The sequence below is a fragment of the Ruditapes philippinarum genome, unplaced genomic scaffold (assembly GCF_026571515.1).
Source record: "Ruditapes philippinarum isolate M1 unplaced genomic scaffold, ASM2657151v2 ctg6472_1_1_1_1, whole genome shotgun sequence".
Lineage (NCBI taxonomy): Eukaryota > Metazoa > Mollusca > Bivalvia > Venerida > Veneridae > Ruditapes > Ruditapes philippinarum.
In genome coordinates, this window is record NW_026861079.1 from 2,097 (window position 1) to 15,595 (window position 13,499).

The window sequence follows — 13,499 nt, forward strand, 5'->3', positions numbered from 1 at the left end:
AGAATAGGTATTAAACTAATACCAAATTACCAATATATCTATGTGTATTTCTACTATATAGAAACAGTTAAATATTTAATTAGGACAGCATGGGGTCAAGTTTCCCTAAGGTACGGCCTGTCCACACGCTCAGTTCAGCCCGCCCCATATCTGTCCCCATCAAAGTCTAATTGGAATATTTTATTTAACATTTAAATTCTACTCTGGCACCCAGGTTGGTAAAAAATGTAAACAGATTTCAGTATTTTCATGTATAATGTTGGTTTCCCCTCTGACAGGTTATATTTATTATGTTTCTATGTATACAATTTCATTTATTACAGTAATTGGGGGCACTTTGCCATTTATTTCTTTAAAATTCATTTGTATACATTTCATATGTTCCTTAATAGTTAAACTAAGTATGATTATAGAGTAAAACCAATAATAACCCAAAAATTCAAGTATTGCTAAATCTCTATCACGTTCGCGCGACAAACTTGTCGATATAGGTCAATCCGAAAATTAAGAAAATTTGCAAAATATCACAAAATCGGATTGACCTCCTTATTTTGTAAATAGAGAAATTTCGGCCAATGAGAACAAAGGAGGCAATCACTTTTAGACCAATAAGAACATCTTTAACTAAGCAGGTGTTCGGGTGAAATATACTAGAAAATTATTAAAATCTATCATTTCCATACTAAAACAAACTTGTTTTCTAATATTCTGACACTCCTTTGTGTATGTATCTGATCAAATTAGACCTCTAATGACTAGCCACATTGAATTGGGAAAATGCGTTCCTGAAATTGCTTTAACAAGACTTTTTTTCTGTCATTTTAATCATAGAATATTATAATAGTTGACCTGTTATAAGAGACGGTGCTTTTTATAAACGTCTCGGCCCTTTTAACTTTAGGTAATTTAAATATGCTGTTCTTTTTTTTAAATACACGTCATTTTAACTTAGTATGGGAGCAATCCCATCTTATTCCTATCATGGGTTGCGTACTTTTATACGAACTTGTGGAAGGAATTATGGCACACACGTAAACACATGTACCGATAAAACTGTAGACAAATTAAATTAGTTCCCATATAAATTAAGCAAGTTTTAAATGAAGTATGTGCTCGCCCATATGGTTCATTCCGGTGGCGAGGGTAAACAAACCAAACACACACATTTTTGTGGTCTGTTGATGTCCGCTCATGTAACAGGATGTGTGGTAAAGACATCTTATATCTCAGACATTTCTATTTTCAGCATTTAATTTTTTACATATTTCTAAAAACCTAAAATCGGTTACTTAAAAAAAATTCATATTTGACTGGGTTGTTTATGACTTCACAAATAAAAGTTAACTTAAGGCAATTGTTATTCAAATTGACAACAATGAAACAATTTCAATTACCCCAAATACGTTCTGAATGAATATATTAAATCGAAACTAAACTTCATCAGGATTTCAACTTACTTATTCAAAGAATTAATTATTTGCACTTACATCTTGAAGTTTACGGACAGCTTGTTGTGAAGCTGGGTGATGCACAAGCTCCTTACTATCTTGTAGAACGGATATCATATCACAAATGTAGGAATTAGCCTCCGTTTCTTCTAACTCCATATTGCTTGAGTGAAAAATCTTATTGCGATAATGTCGGACCTGTTGAATTGAAAACAAGTCTAAGTCAAACATAAACACATAATTATACTGTTTTCAGCAATAAAAATTAACAGTACTCTTAGAAATTAGAATTAAAAATGCCAAGCAAGTTAATTATTCAAATGCAACTCCTCGACACGGTAAACTGAATTAATTCACACGCGAAACCAAAGATGCATAAGTTCACATGGTGATCAACATTCCTGTAAAGTGTTTTGACTCTAGTTAAATTACTGTTAGATCAATTTGTGGACGCATGCACGGACAGACAAGGGCAAATCTAAATGTCCCAAAACCCTAGATTCGGGGCATAAAATTTACGTAGATATAACATCATCTACTTACTTGAAGTATTCAAACTAGCAAGGGTTATGGACACAACATCAAGTTTAAGGCTCGCTAAAACATTTATAGCTAATCACTTAAAAATTTGTTGCATAAGAATTTTTGAATCATAATTCACTGCAGCAAGTTGTTTCTCTAGCAATTAACTACATAAGTCTTATAATTATATGGACACAACGTCACCTTGGTGCAGTAATGGGATAACTCATATTTAAACAACAATCAGAGAATATTAAGCTTTACTATAAGATTAGTTTATATAAAAGAGATTATCTTCACCTAAATGCAGTAAAGTTTAACTCTAATGATAATTTTTTTACGAAAAACGAAAATGAAACACATAGTACTTAAATGCATTTACCTCTAAAAAAAGATTGTTTGGTGCTGTAACATTGCATCCAATATGATTGTGAAAATATTTGTTATTTATTATAACATGGAGTAACCCTGAACAGTCCGTGTCAAATGCCGATGCTTTGTCATTGTAACCAGGAGCATTTATAAAGCATTTACAAATGCTCCATTTGTCAGTGGACCAAATAGCTGCATCACTGTTTTTCCAAAAAGGTGCTGGTGGATTTGATGCATGATTCCGTATAATGTTGTCGTAGATGGCACCACATACGTTGTTTGGACAGGGTTTCTTATTATTTGGAAAGCAACAGTTACATTTATCTTGCCCCAAGGGACATTTCCCTTTTGAGACTCGGACGTGGTCTGGCTGGAGAGTTGTTATCTTACAGACGCCACATGCTACATTTGGCTTCGGATTCTTTGTTTGTTGAATATATTTTATAATATCTTCATGTTGCTGTTTTCCTATGTCATCACAAAACTGTGCAAGTCCCTCTTTTAGATAACCTAAGCCTAAGCCAGCCTTGACCCACTGTCGGTATTTGTTGTTCTTTAAATGTTTCTCATGCGTCATCGCACCAGCTAGAAAAAAAGAAATCCATCATTTTTACTACATTTTGTAAGAATCCAAGGAAAACCAATATAAAATACGACTAAATACAACCATTTGTTTGCCCCGAAAGCTAAGCCCAATTAAAAGAATTTGATATTTAACTTACAATGAAGGCACAATGGAAAGAAGAGTCAAAACGACCCATTTGTGCTTTCCCTAACATAAGATGTTGATTGACAGGTCTTTGTTTTTCATTCATACACGTATGTCAATAGTTTTGTGTATGTTGTAAAATTTGTCATTGCAATGTTGATGAATATTTTATGCTGAAATAAATCGTTTTATATCTAACTATGATCCCTGTCAAAAGAAGTTCTTGTTTGCCCTAGATATCACACCTGAGACTCATTGTTAGAAATAGTTATTATTCCTCAATTAAAAGTAGATAATTGTGTTTCATTGAGACATGTCTGACATGGTCTGAAACAAGAAGCGTATTTTCGTAAATACGCCAGCAGAATCTTCACAAATGAACATCAATCAATGTATTTTAGTTAATAGATGATCAAAAATATCCAATCTATTATAAGCCTGCAAATCAGACTTACATTTTATGTTTACGCAAACTGAACGGGCAGTTTTTTGGTTTAAAACCTCCGAAATTAAGGGAAACAATTCAATTCAACTGTTGGTCGAGGCTTAAGAAGCGCAACATTGTTTTAAAGGTCAATAAAGGTTGTGTTGGACCCTGTACTTTCATATTTCTTATATGTCTGTCTCAATTACCATCGAACTCGATGGTTTTCGCTTCAATTAATGCAATGACGATAGGTGCAAACTTCTATTGAACAATATCTATAATTGGAATCATTTCGTATTCAGAAATAGTTATTGTGCTCCGACCCATACAAAACAATCATAGCTATAACTAAGAAAGAGATGATTGAGTTCTACGCTTGCCTAATCTGATATTGTGAGCCATAACTTTTTCACCCTAAACACAAGTGACGCTTAGATGTAGTCCTAGTAAATTAACCATTATCTAAATATCCTGTATTTCTGTTGGGTCAGAGCTTACATATACTATTTCAAACTGACCATTCTTCAAAGGTATAGTTTTTCTTTGTATTAAATGTGGTCATTACATAAATTTACGCTCCCCGTTTATAACATTTTTGTCCGTTTTTCGAGAAATGACGTTATTGTTATTACTTTGCATCAATATGGACGGATCAACTTTTTGACACTGTGTATTTTTATAGTTTGAGAGTATACTCCGTTACATGGCTTAGAAACTAAGTTGTGTCTTGGTTGTCTCTTACCTTGTTCCTTTGCCAGTTGCTGCGCCATGTCCGCTTGTTGTTGTATGGGTGTCACAGGCGGTGGTGAAGGAGCCCTAGCCGGACGTGTAGGCGCTCTTGGTGTGGGTGTAAGTGGCGTAGCCAGAGGTGTAGGAATCTTTGGTGTGGGTGTAGGTGCTCTTTGCGTGGATATAGGTGGCATAGCCGTGGGTGTAGGAGCCCTTTGCGTGGGTGTAGGTGCTCTTGGCGTGGATGTAGGTGGCGTAGCCGGAGGCGTAGGAGAACTTGGCGTTGTTGTGAGTGCTCTTGGCGTAGATGTAGGTGGCGTAGCCGGAGGTGTAGGTGCTCTTGGCTTGGATGTAGGTAGCGTACCCGGAGGTGTAGGAGCTCTTGGTGTAGATGTAGGTGCTCTTTGCGTGGATGTAGGTGGCGTAGCTGAAGATGTAGGTTCTCTTGGCGTGGATGTAGAAGGTGTAGCCGGAGGTGAAGGAGCTCTTGGCTCAGATGTAGGAGCTCTTGGCGTGGATATATGTGGCAAATCCGGAGTTGTAGGTGCTTTTGGCGTGGATGTAGATGGCGTAGCCGGAGGTGTAGGTGCTCTTGGCGTGGTTGTAGGTAGCGTACCCGGAGGTGTAGGAGCTCTTGGTGTAGATGTAGGTGTTCTTTGTGTGGATGTAGGTGGCGTAGCCGGAGGTGTAGGTGCTCTTGGCGTGGATGTAGGAGGCGAAGCCGGAGGTGAAGGAGCTCTTGGCTCGGATGTAGGTGGCGTAGCCGGAGGTGTAGGTGCTCTTGGCGTGGATGTAGGTGGCGTAGCCGGAGGTGTAGGTGCTCTTGGCGTGGATGTAGGTGGCGTAGCCGGAGGTGTAGGTGCTCTTGGCGTGGATGTAGGTGGCGTAGCCGGAGGTGTAGGTGCTCTTGGCGTGGATGTAGGTGGCGTAGCCGGAGGTGTAGGTGCTCTTGGCTTGGATGTAGGTGGCGTAGCCGGAGGTGTAGGTGCTCTTAGCATGGATGTAGGTGGCGTAGCCGGAGGTGTAGGTGCTCTTGGAGTGGATGTAGGTGCTCTTGACGTGGATGTAGGTGGCGTAGCCGGAGGTGTAGGTGCTCTTGGCGTGGATGTAGTAGGCGTAGCCGGAGGTGTAGGTGCTCTTGGCTTGGATGTAGGTGGCGTAGCCGGAGGTGTAGGTGCTCTTGGCTTGGATGTAGGTGGCGTAGCCGGAGGTGTAGGTGCTCTTGGCGTGGATGTAGGTGGCGTAGCCGGAGGTGTAGGTGGTCTTGACGTGGATGTAGTAGGCGTAGCCGGAGGTGTAGGTGCTCTTGGCTTGGATGCAGGTGGCGTAGCCGGAGGTGTAGGTGCTCTTGGCGCGGATGTTGGTGGCGTAGCCGGGGATGTAGGTGCTCTTGGCACGGATGTAGGTGGCGTAGCCGGAGGTGATGTAGGTGCTCTTGACACGGATGTAGGTGGCATAGCCGGAAGTGTAGGAGTCTTTGGCGTCGGTGTAGGTCCCCTTATCGGGGTTGTTGGTGCTATTGTCGTGGGTGAAGGATCTATTGTCTTGGGTGAAGGGGCTATTGCTGTGGGTGTATGTGGCATAGGAGCAGGTCTGGGTGCTGCTGACGTAGATGAAGGTGGCCTAGGTAGAGGTGTACCAACCGAAGACATTATCGATGTGGCTTCCCTTGGTATAGTTGTTGGCCGCCTATTACGTAGCGACGGTTGGTCATGATCCTCAAACTGACAGGTCCTTTCGTCTTTTGAGTCGATCGCCTTATATTCTCTGAATATAAATAAATAAAAATATTTTGGTTAAAAAGCATTCATTTCTACCTCTCAGAATAATTTTACTGTAAAAACATGAAAACCGGACCCTCTGAAAACCTGAATCGTCTGACAACCGGACCAATATTTTTCCAATAAGTTCATACAAAATATCCTCTAAAAACCGGAACCTCTGAAATCCGAAAACTGGACGGTTTTCTATGACTACTTATGTATTCTGCGTATGCTTCATATTTGGGATGGGCGTTTAGATACGGGTTATTACACACATTACGGTTGTTAAAAAATAACTCATGTATTGCGTAAACAGGCTAATTTGTGGAGTATAAGTACTTTCGATACAATCCATTTTACGATGTGTTCAGACCATGTTATGTTACAGTTCAGCATCATGGCAAATGCGTATAAGGAACCCGAAGTTTAAAATGTATATACAGGTTGTCAAGTGGTCCCACACCAGAAAGTAGGAAAAAAAAGTAGGAACATTTTTTTTTTTGCCAAAAAATAGGTAATTGGTACAAAAAATAGTAACATTTACCAAAAAGTAAGAATATATAGCTGTCTTAACAAATTAAATACATAATGATTTGTATTCTTTGATTTTATTAACCTAACAACTGCATACTGATTACATGGTCAATGCACACAATTTATCAATCTTCGAAAAAATGAGATGCAAGCAGTAAGATGCGATTAATTATGATTTTTGTCTTTGGAATAACTTACTGACCTTTATGGCACAAAAGAGTAAACTACCGTTATAATTATTTCTTAATGTCCTATGTGTCTTAAGATCCTTATTTTTTCTTATTTATAACTATTTTCAACATTATTGAAGCTATGATTTTTTTGGATTTTTTATTATGTTTTGCACTCACTTATTTTGGTAAAGGCTATATTCTTTTGAATAACATGATTAAAGAATTAATATTCAGATTTCATTCTGAATTGAAATCAATAAATGTCATTTCAGTGCTGTAAAAGACTATGCAAAACGAAACAAATCAGTGTTTCTAAGTTGTTCCATATCAGTGTAGACAATTTTGCAAGCACTTGGCCATTTTCATTAAGATATGCATCAAAAATAAATTGTTACCGTGGATGTGACGAGAACCCATACAAGCTAGTGTGACTTTACTAAACTTTAGTTATATATATTTCATATTAATTCTCTTAAACAATATGACGGACATTACCGAAGTGGGATCTAATATTTAAATGAGTGCTATAATGTATTCATAACTAACGGGTCAATAAAAACAGACTCTATTCACTAAGCATCCATTCATAAAACCCATCTGTTTGTCACAGATAATCTGAAATAGCATGTGGGACAGCCAGCGTGTGTCTTGTGCTACACAAATGAAATCTATCCTGAATTGATACTTAACACAGATTTATAAGTACAATTATGTTTGAGAATTTTTTGAGTGCTTAAGAAGTAGGAATTGAAAACAAAGTGGGATTAAAGTAGGAAAAAGAAGGGACACTTATTTAAGTAGGAGAAAGTAGGAACAACTTGACAGTCTGTATATAGTCACTCTAGAATTAAGTGGAATTCTCCAAAACGGGATTTATTTAGAAACAATATTATATTTCACCTCAACAGTTTAACGCCATATGTGAAAAAAATACCAGAAATGATAAAACCCATGTAAATGAAACTGCCACAGAATTTACATTTAATGATAAATAGTGCGTCGGCGCCGTTGTACGAAGCACGTTTTTATCGTAACAAGGTGAAACACAAATTTGCACAAAATCTTTATTTAGAGTCATCGAATGGTTCGATAATTAATATGGGAATTAACGGAATATACATTTAAAAGCACTAGAGAAAAAGCTTCGTGACTTGGAAGTACTTAAAAAAGAAAAGAATGGGTTTGCGGAAATGTCTTGTCTACCAGTGATTTATACCAGTGTTTTCAAAACTTGAGGAATGAAATAAATATCATAAATGGTGTTGAAAGCGAACAGTCTGCGCCGGAAGACATTAATTCGGATAATTCTATTTTCCCAGAGCTTGGTAACACTATATCAGAGACAGAGGTTTTAGCGGCATTGAAAACTTTAAAACGTGAAAGGCAGGCTCTACTGATAATTGTTCATTTAATCTGGGGATATATTAATCTGCCATTTAACAGATCTTTTTAATCTTATCTTCGATACCGTTTTTTCCCCGGATAAATGAACGGAAGGTATGATTATCCCTTTATTTAAAAAAACGGAATAACATTGATGAGTGTTCTAGCAAAACTGTTTACATCTCTGTTAATTCATTTAACCCAATAGTATAAAAAATAATATCATTTCTGACCCTCCGTTTGGATTTAAAAACATGTTTTTCCAAAGTCCATGCTATATATATATATTTATTTGTTTAAACGGATTTAAAGTTCTTTGAAATGTCTCTCGTTTGCATACTGCCTTCATTGATATGAGCACATGTTTTAACAGCGTTTATATGAACGCGGTATGGTACAAAATGTTTAACCTTGGAATATCTGGAAAACTGTTACGGGTAATGAAGTATTTGTATGAACACCTGAAAAGTCACTGTAATACGTTTTCTGAGTTCATTGACGTAGCGGTAGGCAAATAGAGATATGTTGTCTCTTCAGTCCATATATTCAATAGCAAAGTCTATTTCAGATAATGTGCTGTTTTAATTTCTAATTTTTCTTTAATATTATATTTATGCATTAGCAAAAAATAATAACTCAAGACATTTATTGCAAAAAAAGCAATAAAAATATGACCTATAAAAAGGGCTGAAAAGTAAATACAAAAATATTTAAACAAAGTAAATGTTCAAACACATCATAATTACAAATAAATGTATATAACCTCTGGAAAACGGAACACATCATAATACAGAGTTTTTAACGTATAATGAATCAAGGTGTATTTTGCGGACATACAAATCCAATAAGTATTGTTCCCAATCAATCGAACCTACTGACTCCTGGAATAATTTAATCGGTCTTATTATTGAATCCCTTTCAAAACTTAAAAAAAATTCCACTGCTGTTGCTATTAACAGTTTCACTAAAGGAAGCCCCAACACAACTCGACCAAAATCAGGTCGGGTCTTCTTCCATTACTTAATCATGTGTTATCCAAGCAAATTATGTATAACTCAATGGGTATTCCTGCAGTCCGGATATTATTCACGAGGGACCAACTTCATATGATTCATCGAAATGTGCATCGATTAAAAAGATCTGTTGATTTCCGGTAAACATAATTTAGCGCAAAATTGAACAGTAAGTTTTACAAATTTAAGTTATTTTTGTTAAGTATGAACTAGTATTGAACAAAACTGAAAAGCTATTGGACCCTTATACAGTTCTTTTTAATTCATGCATTGTCATTCAATGCAATCTATTTTTAGAAATGTTTGTTGTCGGGGGTTGAAATATGTAAAAGTCAGCACTAGAATAAAGAAAATTAACAAAAATAAGCTCTCAAAACATTATTTAATCAAGCAATTGATGTGTGATGAAATAAGTCAACATAAACCTCTTTTTGATCACCTCTGTGAATAGTAGCAAGAGTCGAAGAGAATACTAATCAATGCGCATGTAGTTTTTTATGTCATAGGGTCAGAAAGATGTGCAGCCTGACCTGGATTCGAGCCCGGGACCATCGGATACCGTTTCGTGGCCATACCGACTGAGCTATCCGGCGTCTTACAATAAAACGTGAGAAGTTCTGAATAGTGTAATTCTCCCCCGCTACGCTGGAATTTCTCTCGGTTACCCACTTTTGGCACCAAATGTCACAAGTATATAAAAACCGCGCAGCCTGACCTGGACTCGACCACGACTTGAAAATAGAACTTGGAATACTATTCTACTTCTCTACTGAATGAGCTATCCGGCCGCTTAAACATATTCTCTAAATAGTGAAAAGTTCTGATCAGTAACATGCACTTGTCCATTTGTGGTCCTAATTCAAAATTATATTCTCATTGAAAGTAAATGGCCCAAATAAAATAAAACCAAAAAACTAATAACCGTGAAATATTTATATATTTAATGTAATACCGTCATTAGTTTACCTGTATTTGTCTCCACATCGGAAAGAGGGTACTGGATTCCGAAAATAATGTTTTAAGAACATGCCTTTTGTTGTGATCAGACACTTAAAATTTGTTTATAATGAACTAATATTATCGTGTTAACCTGAGAATAATAATTATTGTCGTTACTTCCTTATTCCCAAATTATGTTTATTGTATATCTTTGCAAAGCCTGATATTCATCATTAGATAAGTTTCTTGATTGGGTCTCTCCCCTAATTGAGTACTCAAACAAATGTGCTTTAGGGTGAATGAAGCGGTACTCTTTTTTGTTTGGCTATATTTCTTCAATAACTATATAGTTCATGTGGCAAGTTTCAAGCTAAATTGATTGCAGGAGACCTTAAATACCCCACCTTGTATTGTTTTAGGCAAGTGGATAGCATCAGTGTGGTTCGTAAACTAGCTGGATAGATTCAATACATGAAATAGATATTAAATCCTCACATCCTTAGTGGGTTTCAAACCACAATGTAGTTGGGCAAGTGTTTGATGCCAACGACCCTATCCACTCGACCACGGATGTCCCCTATTGTCAAACTGATACGCATAAATATATAAGAAAAAAAATTACCGTTTGGAAAACATTTCGTGCATGCTATGACCAATCCGACAAAAGCGACGAGAAAAGCAATAGTAAAGCCAAATGTTTGCGTGTCTATCAAATCCATTATTCCTGTAGATCTGTAAAAGAAAGATACAATCGTAAACGTTAATTCATAAAACAAATGCATTTTATTTTATCCTATTGTAACTGTACGGTTCCTTTAGCCAAGATTTTATTGACAAGTGAATCATTTTCAAGTAATGGCTTTATTCAAATTCCGCTAAAACGGTGTCATTATTGTTTGTTTTGCTTGCGATCCCTATTGCTCATCCAATACAGAACTTGTATAACATTAATTGTGTTTTTTTTCTTTTTTTACAAATGTTTTAAAATAAACGTCTAAATAAGCCTTACAATGACATGCAAAACACAACGTTAAAAGCGCGGGGCAAAAAAGACGTACTGTAGACAAGATGACGTTAGTCGTTCAACGACTACGAAAACGCTGCACAAACAAATGTTATATTTATTTACATCATTGCGGTGCAGCTCTTAACTATAATAGTAACAAAATGATATTTTAATTGAGAAATATGACATTTAGAACAAAACACAACACTTACTTTTTACACACAAGCGCAGTTAACAGTCTACGATGTATGGTCATTGAATATTAGTCTAAATCTATTTTTATACTTGGAAAATACAATTTAGCCAGTGAATATGATACTTCTCCCGGTGAATATGATTAAATAAATAGTTCAGTTGACTACCGTGTGGACCAATGAGATTGCATCTATATTTAGATCATATAATGAAATTCAATATAATACGTGAATCTATCAGAAATTGTTTTGTCACACTTTTGTGCCATAGAACAACGACTGTTGTTACCATTCAAAAAATATTTGAGGCCAAGAAAACTTATAGTTCGTAAGCTGACAAGAATCTCTGAGATTGCAGTGTAGTAAAATATTCATTATTCATTACAAACATACTTAAGAAATGTTAATGCTTGCTTCATACATACTTCATACTCGCTTTAAACTAAATTTAAATAAATAAAAGAAAATGAATTATGATATTTTCAATACTGGTCTATAAGTAAAATAAATTAAATGACACTAATCTCATAATGATAATCATGTTAATTCAATATTCACTGAAGTAAAAACAAAAGCGAGTGTACAATGCGGTTGAAATAGTAATATTAGTCTATGTATTTCGAAATAACAAACGTGTCTTTTGTTTTCTTGATAAATAGTTCAAACTAGTTTACACCGTCTAATTTCATACATTGTTCAAAATATGTCAATCTGATCAGTTTAAATGCTTATTATGCCTCAGAAACTAATGTGTTCCTTTTCTTTTGTATAAAGGGCATCAATTAGTGTTAGGGCGTGTGAATAATGATTTAAGGGCATTTTAAAAATAGCGCTGACGGTAACATTCTTTGTCATTAAAGTAGCAAATTGTAAACAAAGTGGTTTTTTGTCTACCTTACAAAATACAAAATCATTATAACTGGAATTATTGCACAAAAAGCAACAGAAGGAAAAGATAATTCATGTAAATGGCAAACAATGACCTTTTTGGAAACAACAGGAGTTCATCAAAACATTTTTTAAAGAAAAAACAACAACATTTCTTTGGTATATTCGACCATTCACCTTTTATATCTTATATATTTGTTGACACACTTTAATTCTTTATTTGTCGTTCGGATGTGCATCATTATAACACTCGGGCTACGCCCTCGTGATATAATTCCTCGCAACCGAACTCCACACAGTGATGTTATTCAGCAATAAAACCACTGTTTGAGATATATTATTCCTTAAATATATTGCGATTTTCTTATTAAAAGTTTATAATTATTTAGCCAGCATAACACATGTAACACAAAGTTATGGAATTAACATCAAAAAGAAAGAAAATAAATGCGTGAGTAGTATAGAGTATGATGGTTCCGGGACACTTTGAAGCCTAAAAAAGTGTTTATCTATCAAACCAAAGGGTAAGACAGCTCGACATAGCTTACCTATCAACCAAAAAAGTAAGACAGCTCGACATAAAACCCCATTTTATTGATTTAAGAACACCCTCAGGCCAAAATCCCCCCGGAACCATCATACTCTATACTACTCATAAATAGAATACAGGCGGGAACCGACGAGTCCTTTTTTATAATTAAAATATATATAAATGAGTTTACAAAAACAAATATATTGTTTAAAAGAACGAACATACACCGATAATGTAAATCCTCAATATGTTACAACAAAAAACGGAAGATTAATGATAAAAGCCGCGTGTGCTTCATGCGGTAAATTGAAATCTAAGTTTGTAAAACAAGGCGGTTCAATAGATATTCATAAAGCTATGTGTCAGCAAACGCTTGACTATTTTTAAACATTAGTGAAATAGTTTATTATTGTTTGTTCATTTTCTTTTTGATTATTGATGTTTAAATGTTTGTATAATATATCATATAAAGGCACTTTTTGTTGTAATAAATGTATGAAATATAAACAATGATAACCACACAACACACTTGTTTTATCTTGATACTGTATATTGTTATAATTCAAACCTGGAATGTAACTGATTACCTCTTTTGGTGGAGGAAGTCCGAAAGGGTCGAAGTAATTATTTCTGTAATAACACACCCAATGTGTACCCGGTCCAATAAAGTCATCTAAATTTATTATCCCGCATTCTTTACTATTAGAAGGTAAATTATTTCTACTGAAGACGCCTTGAAAGTTTTGAATACCAAGTTGTTTTACCCATTGTTCTATTTCAAAGTTAGATAATGGTTTGTTCAGGAATTTTATTTTTTTTTACCCTGGGAATTCGTCTATATGGAACTCGTTGTGCATCAACCTGTAA

At 35.6% G+C, this 13,499-nt stretch overlaps 1 protein-coding gene across 1 annotated transcript; it reads right to left on the reverse strand.

Moving 5' to 3' along the window:
- Positions 1-1,447: 1,447 nt before the first annotated feature.
- Positions 1,448-6,062, reverse strand: LOC132714434 (uncharacterized). The gene is made up of 3 exons (XM_060697322.1): positions 4,221-6,062; positions 2,353-2,927; positions 1,448-1,646 (listed from the first exon to the last, which is right to left on the reverse strand). Exons 1-3 carry the CDS (start codon positions 5,857-5,859, stop codon positions 1,470-1,472), a joined length of 2,391 nt encoding a protein of 796 aa, XP_060553305.1. The 5' UTR covers positions 5,860-6,062; the 3' UTR covers positions 1,448-1,469.
- Between the last annotated feature and the right edge of the window lie 7,437 nt (positions 6,063-13,499).